Below are 22,247 nucleotides of genomic sequence, written 5' to 3' on the forward strand. Positions count from 1 at the left end.
CATGCACAAAGGCATCCTGAACCTGTTGGGGGTGCTGTCAGCCTAGTAGGGCTGCAGGAAGGATTAGCAGGAAGAGAAGACTTGCTATTGAAATAAAGCACTCTCTGATCCAATTCTGCAAAGATTAGCATCTGTCTTCCATTTATCAGAGAGGGGTGGTTTTGTTATCTTCTAAAAAAGCTCCCTGTATTTCTATTCCTTTCTGTGCTGGAAACAAAAAGCAAAAAAGCAGAAGCCAGCAACCCCACCACCACCTGAAGCTGGAAGAGGGTGAAGCTCATTCCCACCTCAGCCCCTGCTTTGAGGAAGGAAGGACATGCTCACAAATCCTCACAGACAGGGCCCAAGGCAAAGGTGACCCTCTGTCCACAGCACAAGACCCATGCACCCTTGCACGGGATATCAGCACTGCCATTTCTATGACAGTCTAAGGATGCAAACAGGGCTATTTTTAGGGAGAGGTGATAACTTTACTTAAACTGAATGCTATAGATAAGAGGGAATATTAATGTACTTTTGAGCAACAAGCTGTTCATTTGCAGCAAGCTCAGCTGAAGTTTAAAATAATCATTCTAACTTCGTTATGCTAACAGTTTAGCCAATGCAAGGCTGCCCACAGGGCTAGGAAAAAAAAAATACAGTAATTTGCTCACCCCAAAGATAAAGGTGTTCTTTCTTGTGAAATCCATCTGGACTTGAAAAGAATAATGATGTTACATTTATTTTAATCAACTTATATTCATTTCAGCTAGAGGCTGCCAGCCTCATCTCAATAGAGCACATCCGAAGCATGGCGAAGCAGTTCCTTCACTTTAACAGGACCAGCACTGTAAGTCCAAGGCAGCTTTTGCAAGTGACCAGCTCCCTCTGAGCTTGGCAGCTGTTTTTATGTGGAGGGGAAACAGGGAGGCTAGGAGGAACATCAGAGAAATTACTTGCTGTAATGAGGCAGAAATTTCCAGCCTGCCATACCCAGAAACTGCTAGAGACTAGTACTGTAAAGGGTATAGGGCAAATGACTGGTACGTAAGGACAGCCTGCAGTCTTTTCTTATGATTAGCCCCAGTACAGGAATGGTCCTTATTTATGCTCTGTCTAGTTTTTGGAATTATTTTAAAGACTTCTCAGTGTGTATATAGATATTTTTCATTCCTTTTAACACTATATTCTCTGATCCTGATGAACACAGTGAGCACTTTTAAAAAGTGTTACTTTGCCAGTTAGTGCTTTTGCTGAAGCAGACTTCTCAGTATATTGAATTCCCTTCTGTTCTTTGCATATTTTAGCCAAAATGTGAACATTCTAGAGAAAATCCCACTTTGCTCCTTTGTCAAAGAGGGCACCACAGAACCCAAGGCTATGTCTGCTTTTACCAGGGTCCTGGAGCCATCAGTGGTCTTCCTATTGGCCAGTCTTTTAGTCACCAGCTCCACAGGATAACAATGCAGATTAAGAGGGAAACGTTAGAGGCCTCTGCCATAGACCAAATAGATACCAAAGAAAATGGACAACTTAGGCATCCTTCTTGCATTACTAAATGGTAAAAAAATCTAGAGTAAATGATTAATTTTACAATTAAAAGTGAGAAATATGACTACAAAAAAAAAATATCAGAAATTGAGAAGCTATAAGCTTTATTATTAATAATAATTTATTGTTTTATAGGGACAAGTCTTGGTGAGCGGAGAAGAAATGGAAGAAACAGACATTGTTGCAAAAAATGGTCGCATTCATACCCTAGCAGGAGTTCTTATCCCACCCACCATCATTCCAATTCTACCACATCGGTGTGATGAGACAAGCAGTCAAATCACAATGGTAAGGGAATTACAAAAAAAAAATAAAAATAAAAATCAATAGCTTTCAACTACTCCATGTAACATGCATAAAAAATGGAAAATCAGTATACCAATGAAATATAGCCACCTGGTTAGCAGTGCAGCACAGATAATTTGCAAACAGGGCACTCATTTGAGTACACCCAATATCATTAAGATTCATCTAGTTCCTGCACTAGTCCTTTAAATATGTTGTCTCTGGTCAAGCATTCTCCATCAGTTATTGCATCCCTCTTGTGCATAGAAGTGTACCTTAAGCAATGACAAGTTCCCAGGAAATCTACTTAAGATCCATATTTTAATTTCTACTAACTATGTAGAAAAAGGAATCAAGTTAAAATACCTGATTTAATATCAGTATATGAGAAATCTGTGATTTTCAGAAGCCAAGACTTCTCCTAGCTCTACTTTCTGCCAGTTTTCTTCAAATTAGGATTTATAAAACTATTCTGTATTTCAGTGATTGGATTTCAAAGAGTCACAGAATGTTTGAGGTTGGAGTTGACATATCTTGTTCAGTTTGGTAACACATTACAAGCATTTACACTTGGTAACACACAGATGCTGCTGTTTCTGGTAAGAAGCCCAGGCATCAAACTGAGCTTTTAGTTTGCAGTAAGTGTGGCTCTTGTGAGCACTCACTGGACAGAGTTCAAACGCGTATCTGGGCCAGTAACAGTTCTGGTACAATAATGCAGAACAATTACCAGCTGAACTTACAAGAGCCCAGAACCACAGCCTCAAAACAGATTCTCAGCAGAGCTGGACAGCATCAAAATTTGATGAAGAAAACACAAGAGCTGGCAGCAAAGAACTATTACCTCTGGCAGTGACTCAAAAGTGCCACATGCACAATATATCCATAAATCAGGCAGAGCACCAAGCAGCACTGATACCTAGAACACTGCAGTAATTTGAATTCCTTACCAGAAACCTACCTAGAGTCAATTTCTGGCATTGCTCAATCCTCATGTAAGACTGAGAAAAACAATGTAAAGAAAAAATAAATAACACCTGCCACAAAAATGCTTCCTCAAACTCAAGTTAGGCACTTTGTCAGCTTTGAAATTTTCATGCACAGTTAAAAAATACAGTTTAATATCCAAGGCTTTAAAGCAGAGCACTACTGCCAAGGAGAATACCTGAATGGAGCAATGGCTTTGCTATTCTTTGCTGACATTTTGAATCTTGATCATCTCAGAAAACAACAATACCACCTTGTAAATACAACTTGTGGTACCAGAGAGAAGTGACAAGGTTTGTTAAGACCTGGCAATTACACACATCTGCAACAACTGTACATCCCTGAAGGCAGAACTATTACACTAACACACGCATATCCACGCAGCTGCACCTGAATACTGGTAATAACTGCCAGACTCAAAACAGGTTGAAACAGTACAAACGCATTAGTGTCCAGCACTCCTAAAAGCTTAACTGAACAAGAGCACTGCTTATTCATGGTTTCACGAAGCACACGGGAGGCACTCCAGCTCCTCAGCACATGCTGAGTGTGGGGACTTGGGCTGACCTCTTGGGCTGACTTGGTATGACCTCTGACCACTGGAGCAGCAGCTGTCCTCAGACATCTTCTCTACCTCCTCGCAGAGATCCTCACTCCCACAGCAGACTTGGCGGCAGGGAATATGCATGTGTGCTTCAGATGCTTCCATGCACAAATGGTATCTTAGTCTGCTGCTGAATATGGGCAGAGGTCTGAAACAAGACATTGCACAGAAATGCAGACACGTTTCCCTGTCCCCATCCTATGGTGTGGCTGTGGGAGAGGAATTCCATCCTCCAGAAGAGGGAGGAGCAGGTACACATCATGGCTGAGACTATCCCAGGTGGAGAAAGGAAGCGATAGGTGATGCTGAGCAGAACTGAGTATCAGGGAGAGCAATGCCATCAGAGGCACTGCTTACATACAAGACAAATTTCAGTTGAGTCTCATATGTAGACAGCATGTACAGATTTGTGGTCTTCCTAGGAAGGAATAAAAATTCTTATAGAAGTTAAATATAGACTGCACCAGATCCTCAGACAATCTTAATTAATGTATTATACCATGTTGAGCAAAGGACACCCATTCATTTGTGACCACGGCTGTCTTCTGTTTAGGAGACTGCCAGGTTCTTTTAAAGACCTGGCAGCCCCCAAAAGCCTTTAAAAGGAGCCAGCAGATATAGCTGCTGTTCAGTTCCAGATCCATGCCGTAACAGTCAAAATTCACAGGAAAGCCATACTTAAAATTTACAATGTCTGTTTTCCATAAGCGTGTGTCTTAGTAGATGGTACAATGCCTTGTCAAATGAAAATCCTTACTGTCTCCATCTAGGGTATCTGTGCAAGCTGTTTCTCACATGCATTGACTCCCTGTCCAGCGGATTCAAAGCCACTCGTAAGTGACATTTCCTGACGTATTCCCCCCACTGTACAAAATGCATAGATTCCTCTGTGTTTTTTGCTGCTCTCCCAATACAGTGAGCAAAAGAACCAGATAGTAACATGAAGAACTGCATAAACATACAAACACAGGCAGTAACTTAAACTCTTTTTGGCAACAATCTGGCATCAGGTAATTTCAGCATTACTTTGCTGTGGCAGGATCCTTCATAGACTTCATAGCAGCTATGACTTTTTTCTCAAGTAAAAGATCTATTTAGGGTATGGTTTGGCAAAAGAGAGAGGTGAGGAATGAGAATTACTATGATTATGCTTTGAGAGTTAGTAAATGAAAAATAGAGGAAGGATACATTTAAATTAGGCCAGACATCTGTTAAAAATTTCCTTTTGATTAAGCATCCTCCCAGAAGTAACTGTCTGCAGTAGAAGCTTCAGAATGGACTGAAAATCTTCCATCTGCTTCCCTCTAAGAGATGCAAATCTGGCTGCATGTTCCTCCACATCTAAAAATTGAGTCTAGCTGTCACAGGAATTTTATTCCCCATGCTATAAAAATTCACTGGTAATTTGTCCTATATGCCATATTCAGTAATAACCACAGGTAAAAAGGAAAATCATATTATGAAAGAGATGTGTGATTCGATAAATTTTAAAAATGGGAAAATGTGACACTATAACAAGGTGCTTTGTTCCCCAGTTAAATTATGTTTCAATATTAAGACTGCATCACACCACTGTACATTGCTTAGAAATACTAATGCTTCCTTTTTTTTTTTTTTTTTTTTTTTTTGCGTATTTCAGCCTTTCTTAAAGAAGAGATGCATTATTGAAGGCCCAACCTTTCCAAAAACTGGCTGTGCTAGATACTGCAATATAATAACAAAGGTACACAGTTATGGTTCCTTAAGGTGGAATGTATGTACGTTTTGCAATGGGTTGTCTTTTGCATTGTGAACTTTCTTTTTGGAGTAGAGACACATGGAGATGTCCATGTACTTTCCATATCACTTTTCTACAGGTGGCTGAGAGCAAAATGCTTGCCTGTATTCACTCTGCTACCTGAAAGAACTGCTCTCCACAACACATGTTTACATCAGTACCTCCACAATGAGTTTTTTTTAGTTGCCATGTGTTATTGACAGCAACAATCTCATACTAACTGAGAGGTTTTCACATCAGGCTTCCAGCCAAAATGTGATGGTCCCATACAGCTTCACTCATGAAGAACAGCAGAGTGTGGGATCCCCGGTCCCAGCTGTTCCTGTCCCAGGACTTCACGTGCTGTTTGGTAACAATGAAGGGCAAACAATCCCAAAAACTATGCCTCACCTGCTCTGTTTGGCAAGCCTAGTCCTCACAGAAGCCTTTGGCCCGTGGGAGGGGCTTACACCTTCCCTGGCTCCCAGGGCTCCTAAACAGGCTGCATTTGTAAGCTTTGAAAACCTTTTGCTAATTATTTCCTTGAATTACACATGTAAATTAGTTTTTTTTCTCCCTAATACAGTTTCTGTATTTTTGATACATAAGCAGTTCAAGCAGCCAACTCATGAATAGAACAAACAATGCATCCAGGAAAAACTTTGAGGGCTGTGTAATGTTTAAATCCCATATTGATGCACTGGGGGAAGGAGGAAGATCAAAGCAGCATGTCTAGCTTTCACAGCATCTCTCAGGGGTAAAATATCTCTTAGAGTTCTCCATCTCAGATGCAGAGGAGACAGACTGACTCAAATTGCACTGCACATCAGCAGGCAAATACGAAAGCACACACAACACAAGTGAACACGCAGATATGTCCGTAACCGGTGACAGGACATGCATATCTAATGCTGATGAATTTGGCAATAGCAATGGAGAGTATGCAGTGGTTTGCCTCGTCCCCCTCTTGGGCTGCCTATACCCCTCCTGGTTTTAACAAAACCACTGCAGACACAGATCAGGTTCAACATAAGCCTTTTATGAGCCAGCTACCTCAGCAGGCCTTTGCCAGAGGACTAAAACCAGATGGAGAGATGTCTTTTGTGCTCTGCCTCCACACAAAGGCTCTAGAAAAAAGGGTGCTTTCAATGTGTTGTGCAGTACCTGCCAAGGAAAAGCAACCTTGAAATGGCAGAGTCTGGCCCAGATGTAGAGGCCAGGCTCACTCTGGCCTCTTCCAGTCAGCCCAGAAAACAGATTTCATGCCATCTCCCTGTTCCTGCAGATGTGTTTTTTTTGTTTGTTTTTGTTTTTTTCCTTTAGAAACTGCTGCAGCCCCCAGCCCTGATACCAGCCCTGGTGTCTCCCACTAATTGGCCCCCTGTAAATACAGGGTAACTCTGGCTCCACCTGTCCTGCTCGGAACAAAGGATTATTTCAGATGACAGGCAGCAGTATTTGCTTCATTTTGCAGGAACCGAAGTGTTGCAGAGGCTTCTTTGGCCCTAACTGCAGTCCATGCCCAGGAGGTTTCTCCAAACCCTGCTCAGGAAACGGGCAGGTAAGCACAGCATCCTGCATTCACTCAACACTGCAGAGGATAGACTGTCTCCCAGAAGTCCCTGAACTCCTGCATTGCAGGAATTAGGGGCTCCGCAAGAGCTGCACACTCCTTTTACATTCAGTGATGGTGTGAATTTCAGGTTCAGCTATTCAGAGGAGGGAAAATGAATCTTCTCCAATTAACAGTTTCACTGGTCCCAATACACGGCACATGTGCAAGGCTGGGGTTAAGTGACCCACTGATGCTTTTACTTTGCACAGTAAAGGGGAACAATCAGGTCACTATTCTTGTTTTTAAACTGCAAAGGAAGGTAGAATACACTGCCACAGAGTATAACTACAAGCACAAGGAAAGCTTTTGCACTGAAAGATTTTTCATTAAAGCTGAGATTCTTCCTAGTAGTCTGTCACAGGCACAGTATGGACAGGCCTACAGTGTCTTCTCAGGGGAGGAATAAAGACTTATTTCAATTTATACATAAAGATCACCTCTCTTTTATATTGCAGTGCATGGATGGCCTGGATGGAAATGGAACCTGTATTTGTGCCGAGGCATTTCAAGGCTCACGCTGCCAGTTCTGCTCAGACCCTGGCAAATATGGACCACAGTGTGACAAAAGTGAGTACAGCCACACTTCCTCCGCTCAAGATCATGGAATTTTTCTTTGGACCCGTGTAGCACTATGGCAGGAGGTAACTGCTAGATAAATCATCTGTCTAGTAGATAAGCTGGATGTCTCTGGGGCAGGTTCATTTCTTATTTCAAAGGGATACACATAAGCCCAGAGTCAGTGAAAAATCTTCTCACTAGCTTAAGTGAGCTTTCTGTAAGGCTCATTGCTCACTTTATATTGTGTTGTTCCTTTCCTTTCTGTCTCTTTCACATGAGTAATTGAAAAGAAAATCTTGTCTATTCATTGCTGTTCTGCTGTTGCTCACACTTGGAACAGAATCTGCCTACAATGACAAACATATGCAATCTAAGAAAAACTAAATCTATAAACACATTGTTGTTTAGGGACACCTAATAACTATCCCTGCTAAATAATTTCTGATCTTTTGAATAGTTTATAGTTCTAGCTGTCATCTTTTATAAACTGTGTCAAACTATACTGCATTTTAGAGTCTACAGAACAGGTGACATCAAATATATTTATATTCCCTATCTCCATAATTTTTTTTTAATCTTTTTGCCATTAAACAGCCTGTCATTCAATAAACACAGCTCACTCTAAGGTTTAGAGGTACATGGATAACAATGAAAAACAAGTTCTGTCAGAAGAGGTGGTATTGCCTAAACTCCAGTCCTGGCCAAGCAGTATGTGGTGGATTAACTAGTCGCTACTGGCACTTCTTGGGATTGTAAAAGCCTCACCTACAATGCCCACTGGGCATTGCTATGCCTAGCAGCAGCACTCAACCTATCCATAGCAGTGCCAGGAGGTCTGTGCTGCTACTTTGTGCACTAGTCCAGGCATTTCTGCAGTATGTAATTTGTAGGATTGTGGACTCAGTATCAGAAGGCTTCTTACATTGTTGAAACTATACCAGAAGTTGTGCAGTGAAAAAACTTTTGCCCTGATAGCCTAAAACAGTATTTTTCCCCCTCTCTTTGAAGTACTTTAAATTTCATTGATAGATAAGTGCCCTACAAAGTCACCATAGATTTTAAATAGTTATCTAAAGAAGACACCTGCAAAGACATGGATACAATAAACAGTAAGTCCCCCCCGATAAAGAGAGACTAAAAATACAACAGGTTAGATTCTAGAATAAAAGAAGAATTGATTTATAAAAACTGCTATGTAAGGATAGATGCCTTTTCCCACTATTGAACTGCACATTTTATTTTATCTCTGGTAGAGTGCCTCTGCGTTTACGGGAAGTGTGATAACCGAATAGACAGTGACGGGATCTGTCTTCCTGGATCATGCAGAAGTGGATACACTGGGAAACTCTGTGATAAGCCTGTTGTTCCCTGCGAGCCCTCCCTACAGCTCTGCCACGCACATGCAGACTGTCAGCTTAGCAATGGTGCAGTGAGGTAAGTCAGCAACTCGCATCTAATTAATATTAATGAAGATGCGGCTCTTTCCCACTTTCTTGATCAAAACCACACCTTGTAGCAGTACACAAATATCAGCCAATGAACTACTGCTTTGCAGCAAATAAGCATAAATATGCACTGCATCCATCTTCATTTACAAGAAAGGAATTAAGAGTTTGCAGTGCCCCCATCCTGTACACCATACTTACCACCAATCCAATAGATGCACATGGATCTGACCCTTGTCAGAAGGCTGTCTTCCTACTAACAGCTACAAGGGTTCTTTATTTCTGACCTACCCTTAGTGAATTAGGATTTTGAGCTTTGCTGAAAAACATTGAAACTCCCACGTGGTTTGGGGATAGATAGATTGATCCAATCAGCTCAAGTAGACTTTAGATGCCACAGGCTTGGACTGGCAGGATTGGTTACAAAACTGTTATTACAACAGCTACAACTTGCTTATTCCCACCTTCACTGTCACATGCAGCACATTTGCCTCTCGACGCAGTGCATTTGTAATGAGTCACCGTATGAAAGAGAATGTGGGCTGGTGCATAACTGAGCACTTCATAAATTCCCTCCAGTATGGTTTAATCTTGGGGATGGGGGACCAGGAAAACAGAGGAGCTCAATCTTGCACGCACTTCAGGGGGAGCTATCTGCTGAGTCAATAAAGGAAAGAGCAACCACACCTCGTAATTAATTTAGAGCTATTAGCTCTCCTTTGCAGAGATCACATTAGCACACAATTAATTTCACCCCCCATCTTGTACACAGAGAACAGATCCCTCATTTGACTTAACCCAGTCACGTATTATTTTGGAAAAAAAAAAACATAATGTATGCACTTAAGCTATTTGCATTGTGAATCCAAGGTTACCGATTTTAAGCTGCCTATAAATAGCACGTTACAGTGGAAAACAATCCCTTCATTTTACAGCTGTCCTATCACATTTAATGACTCTTCCCTCCTCTCATCTCATTTCATCTCTATAGCTGCGTTTGCAAGCCTGGCTACGAAGGAGATGGCATGACCTGCAGCAAAGTTGATCCCTGTGCTACTTTATACCCAGGTGGCTGCAATATCAATGTAAGTTTGGGCTTTTCCCACAGGGCCTGACAGCACAGAAAAGCAGGCAGTAAACAAGGTTTGGCTGAAACTTTTGCAAAAAGCAAGTGTCACAATTTTTCCTGCAGTTTTGAGTTATTTCTCTGATAGTGGCACTGCTATTGCTTAGACCTAAAGGCAGATGTCACCTAGCTGTCCTGAAAAGTGCCATGGAATTGCCAAGGTAAGCTGTGACACATTCTTGACAAAAAGCAGCAGCACAGCTCTGTTTTATCCCACAGTGAAGATAAAAGAGGAATTTTACTTCATTTCAGAATTGGCTACAAGACTTAAAATATTTTCATTTCATTACTTGAGTATGCACTACTTTAGTTGTTAGCCTCTCTCACAGGAACTGCTTGAAAGTCTGCATACGTGGGACTTTTCCTACAGCTGGCATTTCCTGATCCCTGTACACAGTCCTAAGGTCTGATCCCAGAGACATTAGCACACAGGGAATTTTATTTGCCTTCCTGTTCTGGGATCAGATGCTGGCTGGCTGTTGGCAGAAGCTTTGCCTTTTGGTCCCTGCCAGAAGCTCTCTGGATTAAGGAGGATTTGATGCTCCATGGTTTTCAGAGGAGGAAACTCTCCCCCGTTGTGCTGCCGTAGCCAAGGGTCTACCTCTTTGCACCAAGTGTCAGTTTTTACCAAAGGATCACAGCATGGTCTTGCTGCTGGTTGATGTGGGCAGGCCTCCCCAGCCCAGCTGCTGCCCTCCAGGTTTGCATGCCATGGCCTGTACAAATGGAGTTGATTTTGTCTGGCCTCTGCACCCTCCCCAGGCTGAGTGCATACAGACGGGCCCAGGAGAATACCTGTGTGTTTGCCAAGCAGGATGGACAGGCGATGGACAGGACTGCTCAGCCATCAACAACTGCCTGCTGCCCTCTGTGGCTGGGTGCCACGAGAATGCTACCTGCATCTATGTTGGGCCAGGCCAGGTAAGTCCTTTGCATTCATTCCCACCTTCCACACCCATTCTCTGGCAGTTTTGCTCTGCCAGCATTTTCCACCCTTCCCTTGTTCATCCACAAGTTCTCCCCTCCCTCATAGCCACAAACCCAATTCCACACAGAGCAGCCTCCTGCCGCTCTTATCCCTGTGCTCACTATGTGCTGTCATTCCAGCAGGAAATACTGTTAAATAAGCATGCCAGGTGTCACGTATGAAGGTCTTCTGTATATATTAGTCAGTGTCATTCCACTCAAGTCAGTGGAATGACTTCATGGAGCCATGCAGAAACACCAACAGATGAATCTGTCGCGTCTAGAATATGTACACAGTTTTAATCATCATAATGTATCGCTGTCTTTTATGGAAACAACAGAATGACTGCAAGTGTAAAGATGGATTTCGGGGAAATGGAATTGAATGCACACCCATAAACTCATGCCTGGAACAAAATGGAAAATGCCATCATCTGGTGAGTAATAAGTCATTCCCTGAACAAAGCGTTCAGATAAATATCACACCTCACCTCCTGCACACACCATAGAATTTCCTTTCTATTTCAACCCTGCAATTTCTGCTCAAGACGGAACAAAGCTTTCGAAGCAGCGGTACAGCCACCAAAAATGCTATGTGAGCCTCATCAGTTTGGTGCATGCACTGAGCACAGACCACAAGGCCTGCTCCCAATCCCACCTGTACAGAAGGACTATCTCGAGCCCAGAGTAAATGCATGCTGCTTCTCTGCCAGCAACTGCAATCTGGATGCAACAGTCTGTGGAGATGTTTACCTGAGTCACACATCTCTATGCGGGCATCTATCAGCTTTATCAGTATCTGCATGCAGTCAGCCTGCAGGCAGGACACAGGGACAGAGCTAAATCAAAAAGTACAGGGGAGCAGAGGATGGATCTACCTTAGTAAGGCAGAGGAACGGGGCTCTGTTTATCTAGGGAGGAAGCAAGAAAGGGCACAGCAAGCGTTTACACTCCTCAATTTAGGCGAGGGACCTAACGCCCTCATCTGGTGGAGTTTGCTCTACAGGGGGATGAGCCGTTCCATGGAAGAAGGTACAGAGATACTTTGCTAAGGTTATGTCTGTATATGAACGTAAATCAGGAAGGGTTTACAGGCTATCCGTGCTCTGGAGTAGCCTCCTGAGTATCTCACAATATTTTTTCTGTCTTTCTGGTTCAAAGGCAACTTGTCAGTTTGAACCTTCTCATGGCTGGGAGTGCGTGTGCCCAAAGGGCTATGAAGGAGATGGTAGAACATGCTATGGAAATGCTGCAGATGTAAGTAAGACAATCATCATCTCTGAATACAAGACCTACTGCATGGTTCTCACACTGGATCTTAACCAGATAGCAAAAACATTATAAACAGTTAGGAAAAGTATGATGCCCACCAGTGCTATCTGCAGGCTGTGTTCTTTCTGGAGACTCTTGCCTGATACAGAAATGATCTGTTGTGTTTAAAAACATACCTTGGAAAGGGGCCTAAGGAATCTGAGGATATTTCTTTAAGACAAATTTAAAAAATGCCAGCCCTACAGTCCTAACTTTGTAGGTGCTAAGCACTCACCCCCCAACTAGGAGTGATGGGCTCCCAGCTCTTCCAAAATTCTGCCTTGAGCTATGTCTCAGTTGAGACAGTCAATTTATCATGTTCAATCAAACCATGCATACTGGCAGACAAATAAGTCTGAAACAAGTAAATTGGCAAAATAAATATGCATTTAACAGTATAGGAAAAATGAAAGTGTCAGCTGTCACTGTCATTGACAGTAATCTTACATGCCTCTTAGCACTATCTGCCATCCTTGCTCATAACATCATCTCTCTCTGTTTCAAGCACTGTGGCAGAATTAAAGCTCTTCATCTGCAAGATGATATGTAAGATGCTGTGCAAACACCAACCAAAACAACATATCTTTTTTAAATTCATTTTGCATTTTGTTAAGAAATTATTTGTGTTTAGATTCCCAGAAAATAAATGCTTAGCCTGAGGTCAGTATCCATTATATACTGAGGTCAGGTGCATCTAATTACACCTAATTACATCTAATTAAGCATCAGATAGCACAATTTTCAAAAGAGTTGTTAACTCACCATTCCAATTACCAGAAGCTATCAGCATTAGAAAGACATAAATGTCCTCCCTTTCATGCATACTGAAAACCTGCTTTTCCATGTCACATCAGCTGTGCCAGACAGATTACTCCACAAGGTACAGCAAGGGTACTTTGGTACAGCTGGTTAGAACTCATGTACTCATTGCTCTCTCTTTCTGTTTCCAATCAGGAGTTATCTACTCTGTCAGAAGCAGCTGCATTTAACCAGTGGGTTAATGTAAGTAGATTTCATGGTTGATATTTCAGCATGTTCAAGTCTGCAGAAAAACATGAGCCTTTTAGCCTCTAGAAATGGGAACCCCAAAGCAATATTCCAATTCTACAGCAGAGGCCTCAGCTCTGGATAGGTACTGAAGTGCCTCTCCCACCAGTCAAAGGGAAACTGATCAACTGGTCCTTGGTTTATGTCTGAAAACCAATTTCTGATCCCAAATCCAAGCAGGCAAGAAAGCTTTGCAAGCAGAAGAGTTAGTTACAAGCCCACTTCCTGAGGCAGGAGGCTACCCAGGCTATGACCTGTTCTGTACATAGAGCTTAGTCCAGAGGACAACAGCAGGGTACAAGCAGAGCCTAAATATGTCACAAGGTATATTCAGGTCCTCCCATCTTTCCTCATGCAATAAAATTACAAGCAAGTGGAGAGGGAAGGCAATGCCTTACTATCCCTATTTCTACTGAGTCCCATGCTAGGAAAATGTGACTGTATGGCTGGTCAGTGTGCTGCTGCTACAGCAAGCAAGAAAGACAAAAAAAAAATGACTTAGGTCCTGTAAAAAAAGAATCAGATTAACTTGTTTGGCTTTAGATCAGGGAAGAAACACCAACTTAGATTACCGCTGACCTTATTTTCACATGCTACAGGCAGCGGTAGTATTAGAGGTTCTATCCCACTGAGGTTGGCATTGGTATGAACAAAGATCAAAACCATATTCTTCTATGGAGTTTAAAACCTAAATATAAGAAGTATACAGAAAGTACATGACAAAGTGAATGGAACAGCGATACATTAATAAATAGCACAAGAAGCAGAAGTTATGGCATATTAGCTGCTTTCGTGCTTTTCAAACTTAGACTGCTCAGGGACAATTAAAGCACGTGATTACAACAGGGACCTCAGGGAGCTACTTGAAAGCAAGGCCACTGTGGCTAATTTAAATCAGTTGTCTGCTTGGCTCCGGGCTCAGACTGTAGCACCAGCAGCTCTAAAGAGAGTGAAGCTAATGAAGCTAAAGAAATGAGCACAAAAGGAAAGGCTGCCCACCTGCTAATGAATGTGCTCTTTAGATAATGAAGCAGGAGAAAAAGAATCAGGGAGCAGATTCTGTATAATCTATTGAAACAGATGTGGAAATTTCTGCTATAGTTCAAAGAAATTCCTAATATAATGGTAGCTACAAACATGAGCAAGATAGGGAGGTATATCCATCTGTGTGGTTTTTAACTTCATACTTGAGCAGGAATGTGATGTTTACCATATTTCATGACCAAATATTTTTCTTGCTGGTCAGGAAGGGTGAAAAAAGGAGGTCTGTTTCTGTTTCTATATTTAAATATTTGGAAGGTGACAGTGATGCTAGCTAGAAAAAAACGTGATCTTAACAGAGACAAAGCTCCCAGATATTTAAAGGAGATAATTCCCTTCTTGACTTAAAAACCAGTATGGATATAGAAGAAACGTCCAGAATAAGCCATCTTCCAGGCAGCATACCCACTGCAAAAAGGTAGAATACAAGCTTACATGGCTTTCTCAAGTTTTACGGTATCAAAAATGGCAAGTTGTAGAGCCTGCAAAAAGTTTGGAGAACCTCATCTTCACCAAAACCACATTCAAGACTTCAGCTCTCCTTTTCCCCCCACCCCTCTCAAAAAAAAAGATAATCCACACAACTGGAAAAATCCTGTCCAGTGAAGACTCCTTCCATCTGTAAGGCAGACACTGACATATGGGAGATGAATCAGTCCTTGCATACTACAGAGCCTACATCCCCCAGCTAAAATTAGAGCTGTCAGCAGCAAGCCCCACTGAAGTGCTGGTGGGCATGGATGTCCCTTGGACATCTTAAAAAATCCCAGCCACGTTAAATAGTCTTACTTCACATGTGAACATTGTGTTATGTGGGTTTCTCATTTCATGGATCACAATGCTTCTATCTATTAAGTAGTGTGGAGTGCTCTGCAAGAGCAGGTTAATTGAAGCTTTCAGTAACCAGTAGTACTTGGCAGACTGATTAATTTATTATTTTTTTTATTTTTTTTTTTTAATTCAGGTAGATAAAATAGATTCCAGGCTAGCTTTTGTGGGAGTTGAGTTCTCCTGTGTTTCATGATTTTAAAAAATAAATAAATAATTTAATAATTAAAACAAAACAAAACAAAACAAAAACAATTCTGACCTAAACTTCCCTGTTGCCCTTTAAATGCTGGCAATTTGTTATGTAAAATATAGACACTCATTTACCATTTTTGTGCAGCTCTATGTACTTTTGTTCAAGTCATTGCTCTGTATAATAGTTTTTCCTTTCCAGGCCAGTCCCAAAAAACGTCATATACCCCACCTTGCTAAAAAGTCATGAGTTGCTATTTATAGGTCATCATTAAGACGAATTATTTTACCTGCTTTGCTTTCATGCAGGAGGCTGAGATAAACTCAGTGTTGTCCACCACCTCAAATCTAACTATCCTCGTGCCTTCTCCTCAAGCAATTGAAAACATGGATGAAGATGAGAAAGCTTTTTGGATGTCAAAGAGTAACATCCCAACTCTACTGAAGTACGCTAATGGTTTGGTTTTGTTTTTGATGAATTACTTTTCATTCCAAGCAAGTCTTTATTATGAAGCCACTAAAGCAAGACAGCTCTTACATTTTTAAGGGAGGGACATGGGATATTCCTTCTAGTTACAGTGCTATAAATCTCTGTAGCAACTCCACTGAAAACAAAGACATTATTTGTATCATGCCAGAAATGTTTAAAGGTCAAGCTAAGATCAGAATATAGCTGAACTAGGCACTGTTCAAAATAATTCCTGCTTTAAACCACAGTTTTAGACACACCAAATGTATTTATCTAGAAAAAGAGAAATGAGAAAATACAAAACCTTAAAATCCAGTTAATTTCCTTTAGGTATCATGTATTGACAGGAGCTTACAGCTTTGCTGATTTCCAGAATTTATCGTCCTCTGATATGCTGCCAACATCTCTACAGAGCAACTTCCTACACTTGTCTAAAGAAAATGGGGTGAGATGACCTGCAAACTACTGTGGTACCATACGCCAGACCCTGACCATCACTGCCCCCAGCATTTTTGTGTCACAAAACCATACAGACATTATGTACCTGTATTTTAAAGGCTATGCCACAAAATTAAAGGAACAGATCGATTAAAGGGGCCCTCTGGGAGGAACATTAACTTGGCTTTCCCCACAAATTTTCTCAGCTGAGATATGTCAGCAGTATCATTTATTCCTAATGACACAGTAGCTGCTGCAAACTCTGAACAGTCTCGTAGCAAAGCGGAAGCATAGTCCCTGCCCAGCACAGCCTGTGAACTAATTTAAGATAAAATGCATCAGGGAAACCCAATAACTTATTTTAGGGAACTGGGAAGGTAGGAGGAAGCGGTGGTGTTGCACACGTCTGCATGTGCAACCCAATAGTCCCAAACCACACAAAGGTATTTTTAAAGGTAAATAGCTACATCTGAGAGCCCTTCCACCTCAGCCTTTTTATTTAATGCTCCATGTCCTGAGGAGGATTTTCTGGAAATACATATGGCATGTTTAAGCACATCAGCCCTGCTATGGGAGGGAAGAGTTTTCCCCATTGAAGGAAAAACCATGAATGGGGTTCTTGAGGGGCGCACAGACACAGGAGCATGCGACAGCAGTGGTGTGGACAGGAGCCCATCCTACCTTGAGCAGGGGTGAGTGAACCAACCCTGAGTAACCACCCCAGTGTTACCCCATGGTTTTGCTGTCCTGCACATGAGGAGCAGCACAGAGTCCCCACATCACCTCTTTTGTACTTGTTTTCCTGAGGGCAACCTGGCCTCTGGTCTGGCCTGGCACTAAGCAGGGCTGTGGTGGAGCCCCAGGCCAGTGTTTGGAAAGGTGTGGAAAGCCACAGCACAAAACGCCAGGAAGCTGCAGCCCCCACAGTGCCAAAGCAAACCCTCTCTCCTCTCCTCTCCTTTCAGAACCTCACTGTCGAGGGCGCTCACATCGTGGCTGGCGACATCGCATCCACAAACGGGATCATACATGTTATTGATAAGGTATATGGCCAGGCAGGGAGGATTTGTTCCTCTGCACGGCAAGCAATGGAACATAGTCAACAGCTCTTGCAAAACATTACTCGTGTAGAATATTTTCTATTGCATCTGCTCCTTGCAGCTGCAACAATAGCACGTGCACATGTATTGACAGGGGATATGATATATCTGCTCTTCTTCCAGGTTCTGACTCCCCTCCGAAGCACTGTCATGCCGAGGCTGCTGGCCCGCCTGGAGCAAATGCCCGACTACTCCATTTTCAGGGGCTACATTATTGTAAGCTTTCACACCTTTTTAAGTATAGAGGTTTGCATTTGAACTACTATCAGACTATCAGTGATCATCCTCTTTTGTTTGTTTGTTTTAAATGTGTTTCACAACAGCAATACGGCCTGGCAAACGAGATAGAAGCTGCAAACACATACACAGTGTTTGCTCCAAATAACGATGCCATAGAAAATTACCTAAGCGAAAAAAACATTTCTACTCTGGTACGTATTACTCACAGGATATTTCTTAACAACTCAGTTTCTCATTTCAGTGTCAAGTGGATGAATTGAAAGCATACAGAAATAGGAGGAGGGATTAGTTTTCCAGGAAACCTGTAAGTTTGTTTTTACCACCAGAGGAGATGAGAAGGGGTGGATCCACATGTATTTTCCTGTCTCGCTAGAGGAGCCTAGCTGTTTGTTCTGGGTTTTGTCCTTCTCTAAAATAAAACAACTCCAATAATATCCAAGACATTTCATCACTAGACTTTCCCATCTTACACCCTAAAAGGAGATCAGTACAGGAATGACCAGGAATAACACTGAAATTAATTTCCTAGGTGAACAAGTCCAGTCCCCCATCATCACTGGCAACACCATCATTAATAATGCCCGAAAAAATACTCTGACTCTTTCCTAGAACTAGTGAGACATTTGTCCGTGTCACTCCCGCTGGAACAGCATCCACAAGCTACTTCCTGCAAACCATTTCTAGTCCCATCTTACAAGCACTGCTGGCCATTCCCAGGGTTCAGGGTTCAGAAAAATATCTGAAGTTTTCCTGGCTAGAAGAATTTCCTCTGGCAAACCCGTTGCTGCTGCCCTCTGCTAGCAGCCCACACCAGGCTCATGCCCGACCCTGCCACCAGCTCCTCATATCAGCACAGATGTGGCCATTCCACCTCTCCCATGCCAGCCTCTGGCCTCACTCCCAGAGCCAGTTTATATTATTTTGACAGCACACCTCTGACCAGTTCATATTCCTTTATTCTGATGCCAGCATCATGCGTTAGCTGAAACAACTTCTGTTTCTCTGGCATTTATATCTTGACATATTTACAAGGCCAAATGGCCTTCTCAGTCCTGTCAGTCTTCTCCCAAGTTATGCTGTTTCCTGGGTCATCCCAGCTCCTTTCTTCACATTTGCTCCAGTTTGAAACTGCTTTACTGAATCCAAGTATCAAGAACCATCCCTTGCAGAGGAAGCTTCACTCATGACTTGCACAATGACATTAATACTTCCCTGCCCCTTCCATAAATACTCACCCTGTGCTCTCTCTCCCTACTTCCATGGTCTCCGTTTACAGCCAGGAAGCTGAGGAATACAGAGTTCAAATAACTCATCTCAAGACATTTACCTCCAACCAGCAGACCCATGACAGAAGTCCTGATTGCTACCTCATCAGAAGAAATCACACGTGATCAACCCAAATCTTCTCAAATGACTTTTGAACACTATTTTAGTTAGTTTTAATGATATCCTCATCAATATAAGAAGCATCTATAATAAATCTTTGAGAGACACATATGTAGCTTTAAGGCATCAATCCTGTCAGACTCATGTTGTGCACACACAGAAATTATTTTCATTTTCACTGCTTACAAGTATGCTTCTTCCATTTTTCTTCCATGCTCCCAACCTTGCGTGGTATAGTGATTTGACAAAGAAAATCACAAAACAACAGGAGGATGAAGTCTGCCTAAGCCTCATTCTTTTTTTTTTTTTTTTTTTTTTTTTTTACAAAACACCTTGTGTTACAAAACTTTACTTCAGAGGGAGGAGCTCAGCACAGGGAAGAGATGCCATTTCTTGGCCTCTTAGGAAGCAAGGTTTTGTTCCGAGTGACTTCTTATTCTGTTGGTGATTAAACAGAAATGAAGATGGACCAGAGTTAAGTTTTCCTTCAAAGCATACAAGTCAGCAGGACTAAACGGGGTTGGACATTGATGGAGGTCTATACCTTAGCAGTTAGCTCTATTTTAATTGCCACCTTCCTGCCTGCCAATATTTCTTTGTCAAGCCTGTGGAAAACTAAACAGAATTGGTCCCAACTATGAGATGTAAAGGCCACTACTTCACCCTGTGGGCAAAGCCAGGCAATGTCACAAATCTTTCAGCCTGGGGTTACTTCACTCTTTCACACACCCCTGAAGGAGCCAAACAGCAAGTAACAGTATGAATGTTCAAAACAAGGGGACAGGAGGCAGTGGGATTAGCACAAACATTTATTTTAAGGTTATTCAGGGTTTGCCTTAGGGAGAAGGAATGGGTAAGGAGAAGATTATGAAAACGTTCTTGAATGAGCTACTTTTGATATCAAATGTAAAGTTCAGAGTGTGTCCTAAGAAAATAATCTGATTAACTTTTCACTGCATCTGTCAGCCAGCCCTATGTCCAGACACTGCCAGAAACAAAAAAATCTTTGTCCCCAACAGTTCATTAGCCTTTTATCCCCCATAACCCATAAAAGTTGCTTTATGACAGGAACGCAGACTCTGCACAGTAGAAAATATGAAATAACCTGACTGCTGGAGAGCTTCTCCATAAATTCAAGCAATTTTGCTCATATCCTTTGGGAAAAGTTTTCCCAAATAACTTTTCATGCTTTGTTATGTAACTCTGAATTTAATTGCTTGTTTTCAGGTTGAGGATCAAATCCGATATCACGTTTTGATAGATGAAAAGCTCCTGAAGAATGACCTGCACAATGGCATGCACAGGGAGACCATGCTTGGGTTTTCTTACCACATTGGGTTCTTCCTACACAACAACCAGGTACTGCTGTCCTCATTTGCTCAATTTCGTGGCAAGTAAGCAGCCAAAAAGAGCTGTGAACACCACATCAGCTTCTGGGATTTAACAGCACAAATGATGTCACTCATATTGAATGCCTCCTTCAGACCTGCTTAATTCAAAGTCACTCTGGAAGGGGCAATTGGATTTGATTTCAATTATGCTCTTCACATTCAGCATCGCTTCTTAGAAGCTACTGTGGTGGACATGCATCTCTAGCAGCCATAAGCTTGCATTATAAAGCAGTCATTAATCTGACTTCCAACAGCTATTAGAAACCTGCCTTCAGTTATAACACATGAATTCTATTTTCTATGGATTTACTCCGCTTGCAGACTTAAGAGCTCGAAGCACTTGGCAACAAATATGAATTGCCTTTCAGCACCACTCATGGGAAAGCCAACCACAGAAAGATTAAGCAACCCACCCAATTCTGTGGCACGGCCAAGAAGGGAACTTAGTTGTCCTCCCTCTCTGCCTCTGAGTTTCCTCTGGGCACAGGCAAAGGAGGACAGCAAAACAGTTTCGGTCCTGCTGCTTGCTCTGCAGAACCTTGGAAAAAACAGCTTCTCATGGGGCTGAGGGAGTGTGGGGTAGCAGTGAGATGCTGGAAGCCCCCCTTGAAGGAACAGATGCCAGAAGGTCTTCCCTGAAGCTCCCTCATTCCCCACCCCCCCCAGTTTGGCTTGTTTTAGAATCCTTTGTCAAACCCTTTACCTTTACACCCCACAGTGGAAAAATCAGCTCTGCCAAATACTGTTGCTAAAGATCTTCAAGAGGTTAAACAATCTCATGTCTTCCAGTCCAGCAAAGCTCTTAAATGCATCAACTGGGATGTGTGCAAGTGCTTGAAGTTGACCGCACCCTTCAGTTTTCCTGAAGCAAGCCATATACACTGCTTTTTCTTTCACCCACTATCGCTCCTGTTACCATATAACTACAAAACATCTCTGCTGCTTTCTGATTGCATTTCTTTTGCAGCTGTTCATAAATGATGCACCTCTAAATTATGCAAATGTTGCAACAGACAAAGGAATTATCCATGGATTGGGAAAAGTCCTGGAAATCAAGAAGAATAGATGTGATATTAATGATACTGTGATCACTGTAAGTGGTTCTGTTTGTATAGATGCTTAAAGACCTATCAGAGACCATAGTAAAACACAGCTAAAGCATACAGGATACATGACGCTATTTGCGAGAAAGGAGTGCATGCAGTTTCCACTAAGGATATTCCTACCAGAGTTTTGGCAACAGTAAAAACTGACTTGATTCTGCAATCAGTATACTGACTATACCAACAACCTGGATAAAATAGAATACCACGGTAATAAGCCAATTCCTAAGTTTTAATTTTTCAGTAAATAATTATGCACTATGTTGACACATCTTCTCAGTCAGGCCACTTATTTACAGAGTTGTTGGAGGTGGGAGCAGTGTAAAATATATATATTAATGGAAAATGGGTTCTTTTCATTCCAGATAAAGATTACCTCCACATATACACATGAACTCCTTGTGCCCTCTGAGAAAATCATTCTCCCCATTTCTTCAGACTAGAAGAGAAAGGTTTCCTTTGTCTTTTCTCATGAACAAGTGAAATGGGACAGCAAACCAGCAGCATACCTTCCTTTTTATGGAACACACAATAGGCTAGACAACGCGGACAAAGTGAGACTTGTGCTTTAGCTAAGGCATATTTTACAGGCACAAACTTTTGTAGACTAATACTTTTCCCTGGAATACAGCCCCATATTTTATAATATTTCACTCATGGTTTTTCCTCAGCTTTGTTCAGCTGGGCACTAGGCACAGTCCTTTACTTTCTCATGGAAAATTATCTTCGTGCTATGTTTTAAATGCAGCAACACACTTCAACATACATTTAAGCCTTTCTAAAAGTAAGCACAGATTTAGCTAAATAGGAATAATACTAAACATTGTAT

General features: G+C 41.9%; 1 protein-coding gene across 3 annotated transcripts in view; it reads left to right on the forward strand.

Moving 5' to 3' along the window:
* Window positions 1-22,247, forward strand: part of STAB2 (stabilin 2) — an 87,389-nt gene that overhangs the window by 29,453 nt on the left and 35,689 nt on the right. For all 3 annotated transcript variants that reach the window (XM_082752077.1, XM_082752079.1, XM_082752078.1), the window contains exons 17-35: window positions 749-829; window positions 1,666-1,818; window positions 4,177-4,239; window positions 5,046-5,129; window positions 6,637-6,723; window positions 7,233-7,344; window positions 8,589-8,769; window positions 9,772-9,865; window positions 10,669-10,827; window positions 11,214-11,309; window positions 12,034-12,129; window positions 13,138-13,185; window positions 15,601-15,737; window positions 16,091-16,205; window positions 17,164-17,241; window positions 17,422-17,514; window positions 17,622-17,729; window positions 20,152-20,283; window positions 21,283-21,408. In XM_082752077.1, coding sequence (XP_082608203.1) covers window positions 749-829; window positions 1,666-1,818; window positions 4,177-4,239; window positions 5,046-5,129; window positions 6,637-6,723; window positions 7,233-7,344; window positions 8,589-8,769; window positions 9,772-9,865; window positions 10,669-10,827; window positions 11,214-11,309; window positions 12,034-12,129; window positions 13,138-13,185; window positions 15,601-15,737; window positions 16,091-16,205; window positions 17,164-17,241; window positions 17,422-17,514; window positions 17,622-17,729; window positions 20,152-20,283; window positions 21,283-21,408 — 2,043 coding nt within the window. The remainder of the gene's footprint in view (window positions 1-748; window positions 830-1,665; window positions 1,819-4,176; window positions 4,240-5,045; window positions 5,130-6,636; window positions 6,724-7,232; window positions 7,345-8,588; window positions 8,770-9,771; window positions 9,866-10,668; window positions 10,828-11,213; window positions 11,310-12,033; window positions 12,130-13,137; window positions 13,186-15,600; window positions 15,738-16,090; window positions 16,206-17,163; window positions 17,242-17,421; window positions 17,515-17,621; window positions 17,730-20,151; window positions 20,284-21,282; window positions 21,409-22,247) is intronic.

The sequence above is a fragment of the Aythya marila genome, assembly GCF_965140915.1.
Source record: "Aythya marila genome assembly, chromosome: 1".
In the NCBI taxonomy this organism is placed as follows: Eukaryota; Metazoa; Chordata; class Aves; order Anseriformes; family Anatidae; genus Aythya; species Aythya marila.